The sequence below is a fragment of the Nelumbo lutea genome, chromosome 6, assembly GCF_056320005.1.
Source record: "Nelumbo lutea isolate HS-2025 chromosome 6, American lotus-T2T, whole genome shotgun sequence".
Classification (NCBI taxonomy): domain Eukaryota; kingdom Viridiplantae; phylum Streptophyta; class Magnoliopsida; order Proteales; family Nelumbonaceae; genus Nelumbo; species Nelumbo lutea.
Genome location: NC_142689.1, coordinates 1,095,914 through 1,118,743, shown reverse-complemented (window position 1 = coordinate 1,118,743; position 22,830 = coordinate 1,095,914). Strand labels below are relative to the sequence as shown.

The 22,830-nt window shown below is 43.6% G+C and overlaps 1 protein-coding gene and 1 long non-coding RNA gene across 2 annotated transcripts; one reads left to right on the top strand and one right to left on the bottom strand.

The window, feature by feature from the left end:
* Positions 1-3,920: 3,920 nt before the first annotated feature.
* On the bottom strand, positions 3,921-6,554 carry LOC148846722 (uncharacterized). Its single transcript, XR_016100575.1, has 2 exons — positions 6,067-6,554; positions 3,921-4,558 (listed from the first exon to the last, which is right to left on the bottom strand). It is a non-coding gene; the product is annotated as an uncharacterized LOC148846722 (long non-coding RNA).
* A 519-nt stretch (positions 6,555-7,073) lies between these two features.
* On the top strand, positions 7,074-8,365 carry LOC148846721 (uncharacterized). Its single transcript, XM_088948967.1, has 2 exons — positions 7,074-7,441; positions 7,524-8,365. Exons 1-2 carry the CDS (start codon positions 7,139-7,141, stop codon positions 7,851-7,853), a joined length of 633 nt encoding a protein of 210 aa, XP_088805093.1. The 5' UTR covers positions 7,074-7,138; the 3' UTR covers positions 7,854-8,365.
* The last annotated feature ends 14,465 nt before the right edge of the window (positions 8,366-22,830 follow it).

Here is a 22,830-nt window from a genome sequence, read left to right as displayed (position 1 = left end):
TTGTAATTTTTAATATTTTTTATAAATAAAAAAAATTAAATACAAAAATACATATAACATATCTAAAACATATTTATACATTATTGTTGATAAAAATATATATTTATACACACACATATATATATACTTTAAATGCAAGTATGGGGCAGTCTGACCCGTTTGACGCAAATAGTCGAACTGGTGACCCGCGACCCAGAGACAAAAAAAGTTTGGTCTCCAAGTCGGTTTTTAAAACATTAGCCCAAACAAATAAAAAAAAACAATAAATGTTTAAAGTAGCAATTTTCAAATAAATACTTATTTGATACTGATAGACACCCATCAATAAAGAGCAAGATTTAGTTGAAGCTTTAGCTATTCAGAGGGCTGTGGATAAGGTTCCACAACAGTATTAAATACATGGAGCCCACATCTTTTACAATGGGGCCTATGAATTTATTGTTGACGTGGAACTTCATCAATGGTTCCACAACCTACAAAACAGCTAAAGCGTTCAGTTAATCTGAATTTGTCAATAAATGCCCACATAACCAAAAGCACCTTATCCAAATTATCCCGCTGTCGTGAGTCATGACTAGACCTGTTCATGGGTCGGGCCGGGCTTTCACTTGTCACTAATGAAAATATACTAGGCCCAAGCCCGAGCCTGGCCCGACCAACGGGCCTATAACTTGGGCCCGAGCCCGGCCCTGGTAAAAAGCCCGAGACCGAAGCCCGACCCAATTGAAAAAGAAAACAATTTTCCCTATTCAAATTAGAATTAAAATTTCAGATAGCATTTTTTTTTCTATTTAAATGAACAATGGGCCTGCAAGATGGTATTTTTCCCTTTCTTTTATATTTTAAAACATAATTTTACATTCTTAAATCAAAAAATTTATTCAAATGGACATAATCACATAACTAATTTTAAGTTTAATATTAGGTCGGGCCGGGCCGGGCTCGGGCCAGGCTATTTTGACAAAACCCGAGCCCGACTCGAATTTATTGTGGACCGGGCTTTTTAGCCCGAATTTAAACCCACGGGCCTATAAGCACATTCAAGCCCGTTCGAGGGCTTGGGCCAGCCCGTTGGGTCACCGGCCCATGAACAGGTCTAGTCGTGACCATTGAATTGGACTCAGCCTTAGTTCAGGCCCATACTAGTTACTAAACCTGGGCCCAGTCAAGAATGACAGTGTTGGCTCGTTATAGACCCAGCTCCGTAGGCCCATGTAAAAGATTTTGCTTGTAAGGCCCATATCGGAAGCCTGACTTCCAACATTATCAAACTGATAAATAATTTAATAGATGAATTATTATAAAATAACCATTTGATATTTGAGCTTTTTTTTTAAATAGAAAAGATTGATATTTGAGCTTTAAGTATATGAATACAAGCATTAATATTTGATAATTCAAAATTTGCTCCAAACTTGAAAACGTTTCAATCCAGCTGTATGAATGCTTGCCATATATATATAGTACAAAAATATAATGTATTTAAGAAATTATATTTGATTAAGTATATAGGACAAGGATGAAAATAGCAAGACTAGATCAAAGAATAGATTTGTTTATAAACAAACACCACTATTATTTATCTGTACCCAAAATTTACTCTAGCTGGAAGAAAGAAAGCAATAGACTCCAAAGAAAACTAGGATAACCTCAAAGATAAGAAATGGTTTGATTGTGTAATATGAAGACCAAAAAAGAATACAAGCAATGAAATGACTTTGAAAATATAAGAAAAATCCCAGTTGGGCTTGAGCCTCGTCAATATTTGGATTGGTTATATAAAGCTTGTTCATTCAAGTACAGATCCAGAAAGTGTTTTGTAAGTATTTCAACCATGTATATCCTTTTCTAATTGATAGATTTCTAAAAGCCCAAGGTGTTGAAGAATCAAGTTTAGGCTATGTTTTGTCTCTCAGAAAATAAGAGAGAAATGAAAGGTTGAGAGTTTATTATAGATGGATCAGGTCCAATCTAATTCGATGAATATTCTGGATTATTTTGGGCGAGTCCAGTTCGATGTTTGGACTGTCCAATTTATTCAAATTGGTTTGAATTTAGAACGGTTCCAATCCAAACCTAGTCCATTGACATCTGTATTCTTATCTTCAATCAATGGACCGAAGATTGGTTCAATCCAATCCAATCCAATTCAGTATAAATCCATTATGGTTGGACCAGGTCCAATCCAATAAATACTTTGAACTATTATTATGTTTATACTGATCCAATTCAATGTTTTATTGGTCCGTCCAATCCATCCAAATTAATTTTGATTTAATTGGACAGATATCGGTGCTCGTTGGTTCATTTACTGACAATAAAAACCTTCAAAATTGTCATTTTTGTGCGGGTGCTACTCACAAAATGGTTAATTTACTGACCCAAAGTTATTCACGTGCTCATTTTTGTCATGTAAAGAATAAAGAATCTTGCTAGCTACTCACAAAACGGTCCTCACACTCATCATCTAATAAGTCATATATAATACCTGTTAAAAACATAATCTTAACTCGAGTGAAAGTATACAAAATATGAGAAATATTCCTAATAATGTGCAGCTATCATTGTGCGGGTGCTAGTCTGGATCTGTGGCAACTGGGCAGTGCCTAACTTTTGTTCTTCAACTTTATTATTATTTTTTAAAATAAAAGCCAGCAAACGCCTTTGGGAAAGCGGAAGCAGACAAGAAGAGATGAATGATGTTTGAGACAACACGACGAAGATAATTAGGATGCAACGTTTATATATGTTATTTGTCGACCGGATCGAATTCAATTAGTTTATTATTTAGTTCAAATGTGGATCATATCTACCCCAATTTCATCCCATGACCCGCCCATATACTCTCTGATCAAATATGATGAAGGAATAAAATTTGGAGGTAGATGTAGATCTGATCCGTTAGCAGCCTAGTCGATAGTCGATAGTCGATACGAATACGGGGCTGCTGCTTCCTGCTGTACATTTAAATGCATCTAATTAGATACGGATGTCGGGTACAAACTACCATGCCCAAGGCTGAATCCTCCATCTATGTATGTAAAAACTAAAAAGCAGGGGGCGGTCCAGAGACTTGTCCGTAGATGTCGGCAGGGCATGAAGTCCGCCAAAGCCAACCTAATAAAATAGATAACCTCTTCCTTGCTTCCATCACTTTCATTTTCATACGTCGCCCCTACCCAACTTGCACTGACAATGAATAGTGTCAGCAGTCAATAGATTAGGATGGAAAACATACAAAGACAAACACTTCAGCAAACCACAATCACAATACTGTGCTCCTCCTCCCGAGTTCAAATCTGCGTCCCACAAATGCCCCACACGTCGAACGTTCGCCATCTGTCTCTTCGCACGCAGTTAGCTTGTCCCGCTTGCGGAGCTAACGGGACGGCCGTTAGCCCCAAAACTATCCCAAAATCGAATTCAAATCTCAAAACCCTCATTTCCACACCTCACATTCCCGCGTGCTTGAACAGCCGGTCCCCTGACCCCTCGTTCTTCTCCCTTCACCCGAGTTCTCTTCTCTTTTTCCGGCACCGGCGATTACCCCCCTTCTTTGTTTATTTGTTTGTGGGCCGTGCAGCCCAATAAGAGAGCTCTCTGTCCAGTGTCCAACACATTTTCTGCTCTCGCTCCCTTGTATTATGCGCAACACTTGGCGTTGGATTTTATCACTCTGAATTCTTTATTCTGAATCCTCCGCCGGAACCGGAGGATCCTGTACGTCACGTTAGTCTTTTACACCTACAAACCCAGTAGTTTATTGTAATTTTTTCGGAGAAGTATTACGAGACTGTAGACTTAAAAATTTGAACTGGCTTAAACGATGGATGATTCAATCGAGCGGCGACCCCTGAAAACCCTCAAAAAGCTCAAGGAAATGCGGTCTCCCTCTGTCAAATCAAATGTGAAGAGAAGAAGAAGAAGAAGAAATAGTTTTTTTTTTTTTTTTTTAATGCAATCAAACTATTAGTATTTATTTTCCGATTTGAAGAACCACTGCAAACAAATCAATCCTTTATACAGACATCCATTATACTATAAATAAAGAAACCCAAAACAAAGTCAAGCAGACTTAAGACTATTTTCTTCCCTCATCCTCCTAAATTTTCTGAAAGAAATGGAAAAACAGAAACATTTTCCTTTTCTTTCTTTTAATGGGTTCCACGGTTAATCATCTCCCGGTATTGATTCAACGACTCCTGTCTCTGCAACCTCATCTCTTCATTGAATTTCTTTATAAACGCTTCCACCCGCCGGTTCAGCTCGTCTTGATTCAGCGACGGTTCTTTCCGAAGCTTCCCCGAACCACCCGGGGACGGACTCAGCGACGTCTCCAGATTAGTACGGTCCCTGAACGTCTCTGCTTTCTTCACTTTCGCGGGGGTTGGCTCTTGCGTTCCTTGGCTCGGGTTGCTGTGGTGACCGTGTGTTTCCCACATCTCCGGCGTCTTCAGATGCCTCGTCAGTGGCATCGGCCGGCCGGCCGTTATCATCTTCCACGTGTTCTCCAGCGTATCGTTTCGTTTCGGCTTCGTCACCCGTAATGCCCTTCCACCTAATCAGAGGTCACAGAACAATGCCATCGGAATGTTAATATTTTCCCAAATACATTTCTATGAACTTTTTCTCTATAAATTGCGACCTTTCTCCATAGATTTTAGTGGCAAATAAACGCAGTTTTTTTTTTTTTTTTTTCTCATCACATATAATGTCCATAAATTATGAAAAACGAAAAGAAATAAAAAAAAAAACAACAAACTAGAGTGCGGATTTGGCCCTCCAATGATATTGTGATACAACGCACCTCAGAACAAATAGGTGACACCCGAAATCACTTTGGCAACAACTTGCCTTAGCAAAGTTAATGGTGTCCCACCTGGCGGCCTGCCATAGGTGCGGTTTGGTACAGGTGCGACCTGGCGGCCTAAGGCGCGACTTGGTCAGGCAGACCTGGCCCTGGCGCGACCCGGCGGCCTGGCTCTGGTGCGACCTAGCAGCTTGGCCCTGGTGCGAGTTGGCAGCTTGGCCTAGGCACGACCTAGTGGCCTGGCCTAGGCGCGACCTAGCAGCCTAGCCTAGGCATTGACCTGGTGACCTGCGAGACGTGCTCATCGACAAATTCAGCATGCATATCCTAACACTCCCACGATCCTTAGAAGTTGGCCCACGTGCCGAACGATCTGGAGGGTGGTCAACGTGCATGGTGGTTACCTCTAGGAATCTTGAACCACTTAAACGACATCGTAGAAATCTCAGATATGGTGCGTGAAGCCCACACCAAACAATGCCTATATAAAGGCACCAACCCCAATGACAAGTAAGTAAACAAGTTCTATCTCTCAGACTTTGTGATTTTTAGCTTGCAGTCTACTATGAGAGTATTGACTTAAGAATCAGAGTGACCTCGCCGGGTTAGCCACCCCGAGTCCTCTAACATTTGATTCCTTGCAAGTCTCTAAAAAGCAACGAAGCACATCATTCAGCTCGCCCCCAGGCAGCTTGACACTTGGTCAGCCCAGCACCTCACAAGCAGCTCGGCACCTGGTCAGCCCAGCACCTCACAAGCAGCTCGGCACCTGATCAGCCCAGCACCTCACAGACAACTCGGCACCTGGTCAGCCCGACACCTCAGAGGCAGCTCGACACCTCAGAGGCAGCTTGACACTCTAGTCAGCTCGCCACCTAGCTTGCCCAGCTCGACTCAGCTCGGCAGCCAAAGTTCACTTCGCCTTGAGTCATCGGCCACTTGAAAGCAGACCAAATGACGAGTTACTTAGCCAATAAATTAGCCATCACCCAAAAATCGATCCATCATAGCAAAAACTGAAAAAGAAAAGAAACCAGAAGCATTCCCGCCGAGTGGCCAGCCGGATTCATGGCAATACGACGGGGAAATCTCCTTCCACCGCCGAGGAAATTGATGCAAATTATAAACAAAGAAAATGGGTTTCTGATAACGTGCACCAAGAAGGCCGGTACATGTTACCTTCTCGCTAAAAATCTTATCTTTATAATATATTGACAATGAGTTCAGAGAGAGAAAGAGTGAGAGTGCCGTAATACCTTCAGGGCTAGCTCTGACGATTTTCCTACCACAGAAACCAGTGGTTTCTCGGTTGGGAAGGAATATTCCGTTGGAACCTCCGTCCAATCCCTCCGCTGCGGAGTTCAAGTCAATCTAGAGATAACAAAATCATCCTCGTCATACTCCTCCGGAGCTCTCGTCAGAGGAGTTTCAACCTCCGGATGATCGCCAGTTGTCGTTGCAGGTCGTCGGTGTCGAAAAAGGAGAAGATAACTGGGGTGAAGGGAGAAGAACGAGGGGTCGGGAGACGAGCTAACGGCCGTTCCGTTAGCCCCGCATGCGGGACAAGCTAACTGCGTGCGAAGGGACAGATGGCGGACGTTCGGCGTATGGGGCATTTGTGGGGCGAGAGCCGGTGGGGCGCAGATTTGAACTCCCTCCTCCCCCTCCTCCTGGAGGCTGGAGGCCTGGAGCTAGCGATTCCTATCACATTATTATTTTAATAGAAGAATTAATAGAAAAACAACCACTGACCTTGACAGCTTGGTTCGAAGATAAATCGTCGTGAGAAATGTGCAACTTGTGCTGAAACTTTTCAAGGAGGGAAGAGACGTCTACTACTCCTATACTCACTCCTGCACACAGCTACACTCAAATAACGCTGTGAATTGGGTGACGAAGCAAGCTGTATCCGTAGAATCGAGGGATATTTTTGGAAATCAAAATCTATGGATATTCCCACCCCACACCCCACACCCCACACCCCTACACAATGACAATATGACATGATCTCTTTAAATCATTAATTTTCACTACTATTATAAGGAGGTAGCTAGGACAAACGGAAGCCCATCCTTTGATGCTTCCATCGGATTGGGAACATCATATTATCTATACAAACAAAATCTCTTATCTGACCTCATTGCCGTTGACATATTCCAATAATGACCTCGTTCACGCCACTCCCACGGCCCACCCCAACACTAACTTCAAACCTAACTTGTCTATATATATATATATATATATATTGCATACAGCCCCCTCAAGCCTCATCAACTGGTAGACAGTAGCATCACCAACTCTACATCTCTCTTTCTCTCTCTCTCATGCATGGACTCCCTTTCAATGACATGTATTACGAAGACAAACAAAAGGAGGTTCAGTACTGAACAGATTACATTATTGGAGTCCATATTTGAAACAGAAGCAAAACTTGAGACCCAGAAGAAGCTGCAGTTGGCCAGACAGCTTAGCTTACAGCCCCGCCAGATTTCTATTTGGTTCCAGAATAAGAGAGCCCGATGCAAGTCAAAGCAGCTTCAACAAGATTACGCTATATTGAGAGCCAATTATGATGTTCTCGCTTCAAGATTCGACTATCTCAACAAAGAGAAGCAGTCCTTACAAACTGAGGTACTCCCTTAATTTTTTCTTTCTTTCTATATGCTACATTTTTTTAGGTATAAAGTTGGAAGATTTCTGTGGCAATTTACAGTTACAGAAACTGAGAGGTCTCATGGACGAGCTAGAAGAAGATAGAAGGGGGTGTGGCTCAGATTTTGCTGGAAATGGAACACATGGCAGCTCAAATGATGATAAGCAGGATGCCCAGCAGGAATCTCAAGTGAAGTCTAGCCTATTTCCAGAGAGCCCCAACAGCATGGTGCTTGGGCTTTGTGATGATCAGCAAAATGAAATCTTTCGAGACTACCCTCAACCACAAGAAGAAGCTGCACTTGCCAACGTAATAGAGCCTGCAAACGCTTTCATTTCCGGTGATTTGTTTCAACTATCATTCAATGATGCACTCTGGTGGGAGTTCTAGCCTTAAGATATATGTATCGTCCCCATCCATTGTCTCAGAGCCTCAAAAGGCGTTGATGCCGCAAAAACAGGGCTTCCAAAAAGCAGGGAAATGACAGCAGTTTAAAGCCAAAATTTCTTAATTAATGCTCATGAATATAGCTTTTGAGGATATCCTACACGATACACAGAAAATCATTCATTCTATTACATTAGAAGACCAAAAAATAAATAAATCTAGGACTTCGAGTTGTATACTTCATATATGGTGTGGTAACAATTTCAGTTCCTCACCTGTCCTATGCGGTAGCCATTTCAATATTTACTACTGCTTTGAGCCAGAAAAAGGAGATGCGGGACGACATGAAACAACTCAAGGGAACAAGGGAAAAAAAGGGAGTATAGTTTTAAGAGAAAGGGATTAAAAGCACAAAACGAGCATGTTGTTGTCATGTCTGTGTGATCTTAAGACATGTTGTGTGTGAGTGTGCATGAAAGTTTATGCTATGTTTTGATTTGGATCCTTGTATTTCACTTTCCACTGTTTGTTACCAATTTTAGTGCGTTATCTAAGGAAGAATGATCATTTGGAATTTGAAACCCTTAGAAGTGGTAATCTTGAAATCCCTCTCTTCAGTAGAATTCACATCTACAGAATTTGTTTATAAGTTCTTTGGTGAAGCTGAGGTAAAATCATTGAAACGTGATGGTTAGAATGTCTATTGGATTTTTAGCAAGGGGTAATCCGTAGGTGTTTCGATGGAATCCGTCCTTAGATTGGCAAATAAGGGATGGGCCGGGGTTATACACAAACTAGGGAGGACAAAATTGAAATCTGACAGGGCAGTTGTGACATGGGAAATCCAAGACCAGGAGCTTCTGGTGTTGGTAATTGAAAGGTGTTCAGAAGCACTAGAGCTACCGCTTCTTCTATGAATCAGCTGGTGAGGGAACATAATTAGAGACGAGCTACTCCCTCCCTTTCAGTTCAGCGCCTAAAACCAGCCTATATTAGCTCAGCTTAGAAAGAGACTTTTGGGCTGTGATTGAGTTGTTGTCAACGGATGAACAGGTCCAGTGTCCTCAAATAGGCAACGGGATTCTCTGCACACACCGTGAAAACAGGGGAATCCTGCACACAGACCACAACATGGGGCTATTGTTGATAGAGAGAATCAAACTGATGTAACCGTTTTTGGCCACGTACCAATGTTTTGTGATGTAAAATTTTTTGGCAAATTACCTCGTTATTCGACCCGGTGGTGGCGTGCCTTAGTGACGAGCTACTTGGTGGCAAACTGCTTGGTGACGAACTGCTTTGGTGGCGAACTGCCTGGGGGCGAACTGCCTTGGTGGTGAACTGCCTGGGGGCGAACTGCCTTGGTGGCGAACTGCTTTGGTGGCGAACTGCCTGGGGGCGAACTGCCTTGGTGGCGAACTGCCTGGGGGCGAACTGCATTGGTGGCGAACTGCTTTGGTGGTGAACTGCTTGGGGGCGAACTGCCTTGGTGGCGAACTGCCTGGGGGCGAACTGCCTTGGTGGCGAACTGCTTGGGGGCGAACTGCCTGGTGGCGAACTCCCTGGTGGCGAACTGCCTTGGTGGCGAACTGCCTGGGGGTGAACTGCCTTGGTGGCGAACTGCCTGGGGGCGAACTGCCTGGTGGCGAACTCCCTGGGGGCGAACTGCCTGGGGGCGAACTGCCTTGGTGGCGAACTGCCTGGGGGCGAACTCCCTACTAGGCGGTCGATGCCCAAGAGAATGTTGGAGCTCCCTGGTGCGGCGCAATCCGACTGCCCTCAGCATGAGGTGGTCTTCTTTCCTTTGTAGGCTGCGGGAGATGAGGGACCTGCGAGAACTTCATCTTTTCCTCCTCTTTGTAGGTGGCGGGAGCTGAGAGACCTGCGAGAACTCCATCTTTTCCTCCTCTTTGTAGGTGGCGGGAGCTAAGGGACCTTCGAGAACTCCATCTTTTCCTCCTCCTTGTAGGTGGCGGGAGTTGAGGGACCTCCGAGAACTCCATCTCTTCCTCTTCCTTGTAGGTGGGGGGAGCTGAGGGACTTCCGAGAACTGCATCTTTTCCTCCTCTTCGTAGGCGGCGGGAGCTGAAGGACCTGCGAGAACTGAATCAGAGGTCCCGGGGGTACTTTCCCGGTGGGGGCTCTCCGATGCTTAAGTTAGCACTCTTATTGTAGAGAGCTTTGAAGATAATATGAGAGAGCTAGAGAGCAGGGTTACTTCCCTTTCTTTTCCATCCCCTTCCCCTTTGGGGGGTGAGGTCTTTATATACCGGAGTCTTCGCGGGTTAGGTGGGTGAAAAGCCTCCAACGGTAAGACTCGTCGCATCCGGTCAGAACCGGGGTACCATGGTGAACTCCTCGAGGTTGTTAGGCTGGCGCTTGTGTCAGGAGGCCAGGTCGGCGCCTAGGCCGGGTTGTCAGAGGGGTGCCTGCGTCAGTCGGCGGGTCAGTGTTTAGGCCAGGTCGTCAGGTCGGCGCCTGTGTCAGTCGGCGGGACAGTGCCTAGATCAGGTCGTCAAGCTGGCGCCTGTGTCAGTCGGCGGGTCAGTGTCTAGATCAGGTCGTCAAGCTGGCGCCTTGGCCGGATCATGCGCTAGGCTGGTCCAGGTCGGCCAGGTCACGCAGGCCGTGCACAGTTCACGCAGGCCGCGCGCAGTTCGCGCAGGTCGCGCCAGGCCGGCCAGACAGGTGCCCGGGTGGGTCACAAACTTCGTATGTTTGTTGGCTGGGTGTTTTCCTAGTTGTCACGAGGTGCCACGTGTCACAATTTTACTGGAGGGCCAAATCTGCCCTCATCAATAGCCCCCCACTCTCGAGCTGATAGTAACTTAGTGAAGGGAGTATATTTCTTTTGGCCCGTAAGTCGATGAGCTAGTAAGTGCTGATCCAATTACTAGTATGGCCCGTAGGCTTTGGGAGCGACTCATAGTCTATTCTTTTTTTACTTTGCCCGTGCCGGAGAGGCGACCGGGTCTTGAGCAGTAATGTGGCCCGTAGGCTTTTGGGAGCGACTCGTAGTTTACTCTCTTTTTTTGACTTTTGCCCGTGCCGGAGAGGCGACCGGGTCTTAAGCAGTAATGTGGCCCGTAGGCTTTTGGGAGTGACTCGTAGTCTACTCTTTTTTTACTTTTGCCCGTGCCGGAGAGGTGATCGGGTCTTAAGCAGTAATGTGGCCCGTAGGCTTTTGGGAGTGACTCGTAGTCTACTCTTTTTTTACTTTTGCCCGTGCCGGAGAGGCGACCGGGTCTTAAGCAGTAATGTGGCCCGTAGGCTTTTGGGAGTGACTCATAGTCTACTCTTTTTTTACTTTTGCCCGTGCCGGAGAGGCGACTGGGTCTTAAGCAGTAATGTGGCCCGTAGGCTTTTGGGAGCGACTCGTAGTCTATTCTTTCTTTGACTTTTGCCCATGCCGGAGAGGCAACCGGGTCTTAAGCAGTAATGTGGCCCGTAGGCTTTTGGGAGCGACTCGTAGTCTACTCTTTTTTTACTTTTTCCCGTGCCGGAGAGGCGACCGGGTCTTAAGCAGTAATGTGGCCCGTAGGCTTTTGGGAGCGACTCGTAGTCTACTCTTTTTTGACTTTTGCCCGTGCCGGAGAGGCAACCGAGTCTTAAGTAGTGAGGTGGCCCGTAGGCTTGGCCTGCATCAGCTTCGTAATGCCGGTCACCTACTCCTACAAGAAGCTACTAGGGGCTCGACCTTCGGGGGCAACACCACTAACTTTAGGTTGCCAGTTCACACGGGAGCCTTGGAAGGCTCGACCAGTAAGGGCGCCTATGTAGTCAGTTGGCCGCCAACTCCCGCGGAAGCCACGAAGAGCTCATCTTTGTAGGGGGGACCTTGCGGAGAGGACTGATGTGGCATTATCTGAATTGAAAGTAAGGTTGGTAGAGCTACTTAGTCCGTTAGCTCCCTGCATAGTCTTTGAGTTCATAAAAAATGTAAACTATAAAGCGATAGCTTCGATTTCTAAAAAGTGAGGACTTAGTTTTGGCAAGATGAGAACTTAGCTTTGGTAGGATGAGAGCTTAGCTTTTTGTAGCGGGTTCCCACAGACGGCGCCAATTGATGTAACCGTTTTCGGCCACGTACCAATGTTTTGTGATGTAAAATTTTTTTGCAAAGTACCTCGTTATTCGACCCGGTGGTGGCGTGCCTTAGTGACGAGCTACTTGGTGGTGAACTGCATTGGTGGTGAACTCCCTGGGGGCGAACTGCCTGGGGGCGAACTGCCTGGGAGCGAACTGCCTTGGTGGCAAACTGCCTAGGGGCGAACTGCCTTGGTGGCGAACTCCCTGGTGGCGAACTGCCTGGGGGTGAACTGCCTTGGTGGCGAACTGCCTGGGGGCGAACTGCCTTGTGGCGAACTCCCTGGTGGCGAACTGCCTGGAGGCGAACTGCATTGGTGGCGAACTGCCTGGGGGCGAACTGCCTTGGGGCGAACTGCCTTGGGGCGAACTGCCTGGTGGCGAACTCCCTCGGGGCGAACTGCCTTGGTGGCGAACTGCCTGGGGGCGAACTGCCTTGGGGCGAACTGCCTTGGTGGCGAACTGCCTGGGGGCGAACTGCCTGGTGGCGAACTCCCTGGTGGCGAACTGCCTTGGTGGCGAACTGCCTGGGGGCGAACTGCCTTGGAGGCTAACTCCCTGGTGGCGAACTGCCTGGGGGAGAATTGCCTTGGTGGCGAACTGCGTGGGGGCGAACTCCCTACTAGGCGATCAATGCCTTAGAGAATGTTGGAGCTCCCTGGTGCGGCACAATCCAACTGCCCTCAGCATGAGGTGGTCTTCTTTCCTTTGTAGGCTACGGGAGATGAGGGACCTGCGAGAACTTCATCTTTTCCTCCTCTTTGTAGGTGGCGGGAGCTGAGAGACCTGCGAGAACTCCATCTTTTCCTCCTCTTTGTAGGTGGCGGGAGCTAAGGGACCTCCGAGAACTCCATCTTTTCCTCCTCCTTGTAGGTGGCGGGAGTTGAGGGACCTCCGAGAACTCCATCTCTTCATCCTCCTTGTAGGTGGGGGGAGCTGAGGGACTTCCGAGAACTGCATCTTTTCCTCCTCTTCGTAGGCGGCAGGAGCTAAAGGACCTGCGAGAACTGAATCAGAGGTCCCGGGGGTACTTTCCCGGTGGGGGCTCTCCGATGCTTAAGTTAGCACTCTTATTGTAGAGAGCTTTGAAGATAATATGAGAGAGCTAGAGAGCAGGGTTACTTCCCTTTCTTTTCCATCCCCTTCCCCTTTGGGGGATGAGGTCTTTATATACCGGAGTCTTCGCGGGTTAGGTGGGTGAAAAGCCTCTAAACGGTAAGACTCGTCGCATCCGGTCAGAACCGGGGTACCGTGGTGAACTCCTCGAGGTCGTCAGGCTGGCGCTTGTGTTTAGGCCAGGTTGTCAGGTGGGCGCCTGTGTCAGTCGACGGGACAGTGCCTAGATCAGGTCGTCAAGCTGGCGCCTGTGTCAGTCAGCGGGTCAGTGTCTAGATCAGGTCGTCAAGCTGGCGCCTTGGCCGGATCATGCGCTAGGCTTGTCCAGGTCGGCCAGGTCGTGCAGGCCGTGCACAGTTCACGCAGGCTGCGCGCTAGGCCGCGCACGCGCCGTGCAGTTCATGCGTGCTGCGCAGGCGCGCGTCAGGCCGCGCGCAGGTCGCGGCAGGCCGGCCAGACAGGTGCCCGAGTGGGTCACCAACTTCGTAAGTTTGTTGGCTGGGTGTTTTCCTAGTTGTCACGAGGTGCCACGTGTCACAATTTTACTGGAGGGCCAAATCTCCCCTCATCGCAAACCATTGAATCAGTCAAACAGTTCATGGGCGATGGTTCAAATAACTGCAGCCAGGAATGAGATAATCGACTATGATACCGGAAAAGCTTGTTACCAATCAACGAGAATCATAAAAGTGGTAGCCAATTAGCAATCAGGTGGTTTACATCAAAACTCTCTCGGGGTCGGGGTCGGGGCTGGGGTTTTGATTGATCAAAGTTGTTCCGGTACGTATCATCGTATCATCAGAGAGAGAGAGAGAGAGAGAGAGAGAGAGAGAGAAGGTTTGTTGGGCCTGGGCTACTCCCAAAACCAACCTGATCAGTTTAGGTAAAACTTGTCTTTTGCCTAGGCCCAGCCCAGATGATGATATTTCAATTCAGTCATCCCCCTCCCTATTGGAGAGGGAACTGGCAATCCCTGTTATCTAGGATAGCAAACGAGCAATGATATTCTTAGACTGTTTAATTTCATGTAATAGAGAGCAACAGTTTCAAAAGCAGGATTAAAGAGGTTATAACAGTCACTTTCTATAAGAATTGTGGAATAGAATTGGGATCTGCTCCTCACAGCCACACCCCACACACCCTGTATTGGGTATTGAAGATAATGTGCCCACGTCCAATTCAGATCAGACCAAACTGCTTGCTTAACTAATTGGATTAGTTATGATGTACAGCCTAACTAGATAACTTGTATATCCACTGATCAACCAGAGTAAAATTCTGAGTTCAGTGCTGTTGTAACATCTCTTCTTATTTATCATTTTAAATACAGCAACCGAATCATCCAACATCTGTGATCGGTTTTCTTCAAATTCCTCTTGTCTTTCATGGCATCAGAGCCTCATCAATCTGAAACTATGTCCACTCAATCCGGTGCAGTTGCATCAACCAATGCCCACCCATCTTCGTCACCCTCTACACCTGTTGTTTTTGGAAACAGCAGTTTCCCAAACATCATCTCAGTAAAGATGGATGGTCGTAACTATCTACTCTGAAAATTTCAAATACTTCTAGCATTGGCCGGAGCAGAACTAACAGGGTATGTAGATGGTTCTCTCACATGTCCTTCTCGGTACCTTTCAGATAACACTACACCCAATCCAGCTCATTCATCGTGGGTCAAACAATACCAAATCTTGCTCAGTTGGCTCTTTGCTACTCTTACCGAACCAGTGATCACACAGCTAGTTGGATGCTCTACAAGTCGAGATGCTTGGCACGTGTTGGAGAACTTATATGTGTCCAAATCAAAGGCTCGAATTACCCAACTTCGGAACCAACTTCTACTTGTCAAAAAGGATGGTGATTCCATGCACGTTTACCTTCAGAAAATCAAAAACGTCACTGATAGTTTTCAGACTCGGATATTACTCACCATGCTTTGAATGGGCTTGGGGCTGAATACGATGCCTTTGTCACATCCATTCAGACTCGATCCGATGATCTCAGCTTTAATGAACTCCAGGCTCTCCTAATCAATGGGGAGATTCGAATGGAATCTCGTATGCAGTTTCTATCTTTGCTTCCCTCTACTAATTACTCGTGCAAGAATTCCAGTCCAAAGCCTCAACAGTTTGAGAAAGATTCCAAGGACTCCAGCAACACTGATAAGTCTAAATATGCCAATAACCCATGTCAGATCTGTGGGGGTCGCAATCATTTGGCTTTTTGATATGTCATCATTACAATCAACACTTCAAACCTAAGTCCAAGAAGACCACTGCACCCAATGACTTTGCACCAAAAACATATAACATGTCTTTGAATGCTTCAAATGAGGATGATTGTTGGTACCTAGATTCCGGGGCAACTAATCACATAACCTCGGACTTAAGCAAACTAAAGCTGCATTCAGAATACACTAGTCCTGATCATGTCACTATTGGCAATGGTGAAGGTTTGGTAGTATCTCATACTGGTTCCACTACTATATCATCTACCTCTCATTCTTTAATTTTGAAAGACATATTACATGCGCCTAATATACAAAAGAACCTATTCTCTATGGCTCAGTTTGCTTCTGATAATGATGTTTACTTTGAATTTCACCCTCACACTTGTGTTGTTAAGGATCGGCGATCGGGAACACCTCTACTTCAAGGGACAACTAAACATGGTCTTTACAGTCTACCTTTGCATATGAATAAAGCTGATGAATCAAATAAAGTTGCACTTCTCGGTGTTCGGACTTCAATAGATACTTGGCACTCTTGTCTCAGGCATTCGTCATTAGCAGTAGTTAAGCAGGTTGTGAGTCGTTTTAAGCTTCTAGTATCTAGCATGTCTTCTTCCTTCTGTTCAACATGTCCACAAGGGAAAAGTCACCAATTGCATCTTCCACAAACCAATTCAGTGTACTTATGGCCTTTAGAATTAATTGTTTATGATCTATGGGGACCTTCTTGCATCACCTCTGTATGCGGCTTCAAATATTATATATCATTTATGGACTTCTATAGTCGACATTTGTGGATTTTTCCTCTGTTTCAAAAATCAGATGCTTTTAGTGTATTTATTAAATTCAAACAACATGTTGAACACTTGCTTGGCCATCCTATTCGGGTGTTTAAGTCTGATGGGGGAGGTGAAATTTGTAGCTTTTGTTCCTATCTGGAAAAGGAAGGCATATCCCATCGCTTCTCTAGTCCCATGTGCAATCACAAAATGGCAAAATCGAACGCAAGCACAAACAAATTGTTGAAGCAGGCCTTACCTTGCTGAATCATGCTTTTGTTTCACACACTCATTGGGTTGAAGCTTTTGAGACTGCGATATATCTACTCAATCGACTGCCCACTCGTGCTCTCCATGGCAAGACTCCCTATGAAACACTTTTCGGTAAGACTGCAGATTACAAATTTCTAAAAATCTTTGGCTATTAATGTTTTCCATATATTCGCCCTTATATGACTCACAACTGGACTATCGATCAAAGCCATGTGTTTTTATGGGCTATAACCCCTTTCATCGTGGTTATAAATGCTTGGATCCTGCAACTGGGCGCTACTTCATCATCGTGCATGCCCAATTTAATGAAACTTCCTTTCCTTTCAAAGACTCAAGTTATTTGTCAAGCCCATCCACTCCAAATTCTGAGAGGCTCACAACATCCTTAGTGCCGCCGGTTTTACTGCCTTCATCATCAAATGGGCCTGCTACTTCTAATAATGAGTCCATGCTTCTCCCATATTTGTCATATAGTGAACCACCAACTAATTCCGACAATGGGCCTGTACTCAACCTGGGTTCATCTTCATCCAGTTTGGATTCGCCCTCATCCATGGGCCCATGCATATCACCTACTGAGTCTATACAGCCTCTGCAAGCACAAAATATTCATCCTATGACTATATGAGCCAAGACTGGCATTTTTCACCCCTCCAAAATATTTGTCGGTCTCTACTCGGTATCCTTTATCTGATGTGGAACCCACATGCTTCACATCTGTTAATCACCATGCCCATTGGCGAGCTGCTATGCAAGATGAGCTCGATGCACTACTACGAAATGGTATAGGGGATTTGATCCAACCCAAGCCCAATGCTAATGTTGTGGGCTGCAAGTGGGTTTATCGTATCAAACGAAAACCTGATGGCAGTATATACCGGAAAAACTTGTTACCAATCAACGGATATCATAAAAGAGGTAGCCAATTAGCAATCAGGTAGTTTACATTAAAATTCGCTCGGGGTTGGGGTCGGGGCTGGGGTTTTGATTGATCAAAGTTGTTCCGGTACGTATCATCGTATCATTGGAGAGAGAAGGTCTGTTGGGCCTGGGCTACTCCCAAAACGAACCTGATCAGTTTAGGTAAAACTTGTCTTTTGCCTAGGCCCAGCCCAGATCATGATATGATATTTCAATTCAGTCATCCCCCTCTCTGTTGGAGAGGGAACTGACAATCCCTGCTATCTAGGATAGCAAACGAGCAATGATATTCTTAGACTGTTTGAGTTCATGTAACAGAAAGCAACAGTTTCAAAAGCAGGATTAAAGAGGTTAGAACAGTCACTTTCTATAAAAGTTGTGGAATAGAATTGGATCTGCTCCTCACAGCCACATCCCACACACCCTGTATTGGGAATGGGAACATCTCCCCAATGAATAATAAATTCAAGGACATGCTGTGAGGGGCATGCAGTGTGAAGACTGAGGAGCATATCCGGACTCTGTAGAATCTCATGATTCATGCATGCAGATGTAGCCAAAAAATTACACATATATATCATCGAAAATAACAACTCCATAACCTGCATAGTATAGCAACTCTGGGAAGAACTCTTGGTAGCTTTCTTTGGGGCACTTCAGCTTGAAACTATAAGCTACACCTTTGGCTTATGTGAAAAGCACATCAAGAATTTGTATTTGATTCGATCATACTTAACTTAATTAGCAGGTTTCAACAAGAAGGAAGATGACTTCCATACGTACAAAAATTGCAAAACTGTACCTGATGATGATGAAGTGGTGAATGAAGGCCCCAGCTCCCAAATCTTTTTGAAATTAATGCTGGTCACGGTAAATGATGAGGAAATTAAAAGCCAATAGCCTTTGGGAAGGATTTCAAAGGTACGTAACAACTATATATATATATATATATATGCAGAGACTACCTTGCCAATAAGGGTAGGATATACACTGTGGAGGAGGAAAGTTTCTCTAACTTAATTGTCCATTCTTGAAGCTCCGAATTCCGGAGGAATCTTCAGCAGCATTCTTAATTGAAGCTCCGTAGGCAATAGGCAAAAATTTTAATGCAAGTACACGGTACGAGCAACAAGAAATCTGAAGACGAAGACCACTAAATTATATGCATGGTTATGGGGCCTAGAGATCAAACAAGCGCAGCTTGTATAGCAATTACATTACATATATATGAGCAGCAAAGTTAATTTATCTGTGTGCATGATGAACGAATTCGAAGGAGCTATATATAGAAACATATATAGTTTAATCTTCACATGCAAACCGGTCGGCGATACTATTATATATATTATAGTATACACCACCACCACACATTACAAGACGGATCCAACAGGATAGAAATTATCGATCTTTTGCTCGTCTCCATCGTTCAACACAACTGGAGCAAGCACAAACCTATTGATACCTTTTTGAAATGCATGCAATAGCTTCATTGGCATTGACGAGTGATGATCATCCATCCATCTCAGCATTGATCGATTGATCATCACCCTTGGAGTTTCTGAGGAGTATATATATATATATATAATTTCAACCCCAGAACAGGTGGCCGGAATTAGATCGAAATTAGAGCTAGGGGCCATCAACATTGAAGACCTTCAAGCATCAAGAGATGCAGGGGTGGGGACTGGGGAGGTTCCAAGTTTCAACTACTTCTTGGGTAGCTACAGATCTAGAGCCATTTGATATGGCCTAGCTTCTTCTTGCATCGAGCTTTCCAAGTGGATCCTATTGGCTTGGGGCTGTGTAATATCATAATATGTGGTGAAGCGGATGAGACCATGCATGCATTAATACCAGGGAAGACCCAAATCTGTGATGAAGTCTATAGGCTGACGCTGAAATGAACTAATAACCACTCACCAGACCGCGTATGGATACCCACACCAATCAATCTGAATTCGCATGAATCTCTAATTGTGTAATGTTATACGTTGTATAGGAGCATAAGTATATATGTAAATGGGAAAGCTGATTCAACCCATCCATCAACACTCCACTTCCCCAGTTCCCCATTGAATTTTCATCCTTTCCACTTGGGTGACTCACAAGGCCCATGAGGCCCAGAATCAGTATATGGGCACTGGGCAGAGTCTGGATCTCCTGTCCACACAAATTCTGTCCACCTTTATTTACATAACATCGCAACCACACATGAAGAATATCTCATCCTCCTGCATAGAGATATTCCCAATTCATGGGATAGTGTGTTGTGGGTAAACGAGGGCAGAATTCACGTGGGCAAGAGATTCGGAGTCCACTAGGCAGCCATTTCTACATGTGGTATGGTAAATAATTGCAACATCGGATGCTCTCCCAATCCCATGGTAGATTGCACACGTGGGTCCTATCCCATGGTTTGTAACTTTGTGTATCAAGCTACCTCCTACCTTGAAAGGGGAGAAAATAATGCTTACGAAGAAAATGAAAAGAGAAAATAAGAAAAAGCAAAAACAAAAGTAAGTAACAAACTATTTGAGTACTTACAGAAATGAACATTCTGAATTAGCTAGGTCGCTATTATGGACCAAAGTGCTTTGTAGGCTGGGCTACATTGCTTCTTAATTTGCAAGAGCTGGCTCATATGGAAAATTATGGAACCCAAACTATAATTCAAAGACAAATTTCCCACTTCTCCACTTCTTAAAGTCCTGTGAAGTCACATTTTATTGATTCCATTTTAGATAACAACTTTGATGTGGGGATAGAGGAAATTAAAATAAAGAAATAAATGGACCACGGTTTTGTTGGTGGTATGTAAACGTGAGTTAGAAAAAAAAAAAAGAAAATATATAATTTTATTTTGGGTAAAATATAAAAACCTCCTCTCTGGTTTAAGGGAGGTTTTTATATTTTAACGAAAAGACAGGGTAGATGAAGCATACTTTTCCATGCCGGGGTCAAATTTCTTAACATTCACACTCACAATTTGATCTTTCATGCAAACCAATAGCATTGTTATTGAGAATTGACAGGATGATACCTTTAATTTATAAAACATGTAAAGCTTCAATTCAAGTAACTCAAGTGTCAAATCAGAAGATTGTTGTGATCTTCAATATAGCCTACCCCATTGATGAGTGATGACTACATTACTAAAAGTTATTAGTCATGAGATATGCTTAACTCAGTATAGATGATATCTTGGTTCATCAGAAAATGGCGATATGTAATCTGTTAACTTCTTATGCCATATTTTATTTGCTTTTCGATCAAGTAATTGTCCGGTTATATTAGGACAGAAATCACTGTACTCCATACAAGAGTGAAACACAGAAATCACTGTTAATACTTTAGCCCATAACTTAGCTCGTAGGGGAATTTCAGAGTATGGGCTTTTTAAAGAAGCCATTCCGCTTTGGGTGGCAAAGTGGATCAATGAGATCCCTCAAAACTGTAATGGTGCTTCATTATCAATTCCAAACTAATCTTTCTTAAGACACACAGTATATATTATAAGCAGTCAATTATTGTTTGTTCCTATTGAATTAAACTAGGATTATATTAATTAATAAGGTTATCATGATGATGTAGAGACGTTGAATTTGAACTGATTACCTTGTGTAGTAGATATATAGGATGTTTCCAATTTATGATGGGACTGTATTTTGTCTAATCTAAGAACCTAATTGCATTTGTAATTTGTGAAAACGTTACCTGGGTTGAAAATTCCCACTCAACAATTTTAACCTGGAGCAGACTGCACACTGACCACGAATCGCCACCTTTTTTTATTATTATTATTATTATCACTCAAGTATATCACCTAATCATCAAAGTCTTGAAATCATTTAATACTAATTTGTGAGATTTAGAGTTAAACAATATGGTGTGTATGGATCATTATTCCTTACCGAGAACATATACCTGAACTGAACTGTAGTGACCCGATCGGTTCCTCACCCTCCTCCACTACTCACTATTAATTACTTCTTTTCATTCTCTAAGGACTCGAATAATATATTTCATACAAATTAGTGATTACAATGAATAATGCTAAAAAAAATATAAATTTGTTAATCCTGTAATGCAGTTGGAATGTCAAATTCACAAAGATTGTTTGAATTTTAGATGTAGTGTACAAAAAGGACTAAAACAGACCACAGACCCACCACAGGACAACAATAAGGATCTACCCAACCCTTTCTTCTTTATGAGGGATGATTTGGACACATTTCATTTTTGGTAAATGGGGCACATTCCTTGTGAAAAGACCAAAAGAACCATCTCTTATTTAATTTTGATGTGTAAGAGAAAAATCACACGGGGTCTTTCCGCCTTTTCAAATAAATTTACTAGGAATAGGCGGAACTTATTTAAAAGTGGAGATGTGCCCCAATCAACATTCTTTTTAAATCCTTTAATTTTTCTTCCCAAAGCCACAGAGAAATTTGTCATGCTCATTTTGATAGGGAAATTACAATCTTCTTAGAAAAAGAGGACATTGCGAGATTAGATGGAAGTTTTTTTTTTTTTTTTTTGAGTTGATTCCCTACATTTCCTATTACAAAGTTGTGTCGGTGATCTCATGCAATCTCGTGTTTTTTTTACTTTCTTTAATCATTGGTTATAATCCTTTAAATTGTGGCATCAGATTTTCTAAAAAAAAAACACATATACATAAGCAAATGTAATTGTTAAATTTGATAATACAAGATTCTATTTTTAGCCTTACACATGCACATGATACATATTCTTATAAATAATGATACACATTTTATATTTGGACAAATTTCTTAAAATACCCTTATAATTTAAGAAATTAACTAATTCTACTCCTATCGTTAGCATCAGTTAATATTATGTCACAATCCATATACATGTGACGCTACACTACGTGACTAGAACTGTGAGGCCCGTATCACTGGGCAGACATGGGAGAAGACCAGGCAACATACCATCTAATAGTGCCTCAGAGACGACCTTTATCTCTTGTTACGTTTAATGCTAACGCTCTCAGAAGTATAGCTATATTCTGTGACTTCTTTGGGTCCAAAACCCTGTTCCGTTCAACGGGTACACTTCTAGTTGCTTCTTTCTAACCGAATTTGCTGAATTGCATCCAAAATGAGTTTCAAACATGTTTTCACTTAATCAGTAAGCTAGTGACATGGTAATTAACATTAAAAACCATACAACGGGGGAACAACACAGATCGTGTTTTCCTTTAATCTGTAAACAAGTGATATGGTAATTAGGGGGCGTTCTTTTTTTTGGATTTTGAAAGGGGGGATCAGTGAAAATTTATTCTCCTAGATAGGTAAATTAATTTTTTCATCTAGGAAAAAGTTGTCAATACTTGGATGGAACAAAAATGCCCCTTTTAATAATATAACTTTTATGACTAAAATGGTCATTTCCATATTTGCATAGGAAATAAAAGAACATGAATAAATGACTTACTGAAAAGTGAATAGGGCATTAAGATTAAAAGTCATACAATAAGGGAACAACACACATTAATCAAGTCTTTACATGCTACTTACTGAAATGAACTTGACTTTAGTTGGTCCCA

Coding starts and splice junctions, on each gene's coding strand:
- LOC148846721 (XM_088948967.1), top strand. CDS start 7,139: ATGGACTCCCTTTCAATGACATGTATTACGAAGACAAACAAAAGGAGG. Junction 7,442..7,523: donor AGCAGTCCTTACAAACTGAG/GTACTCCCTTAA, acceptor GGCAATTTACAG/TTACAGAAACTGAGAGGTCT.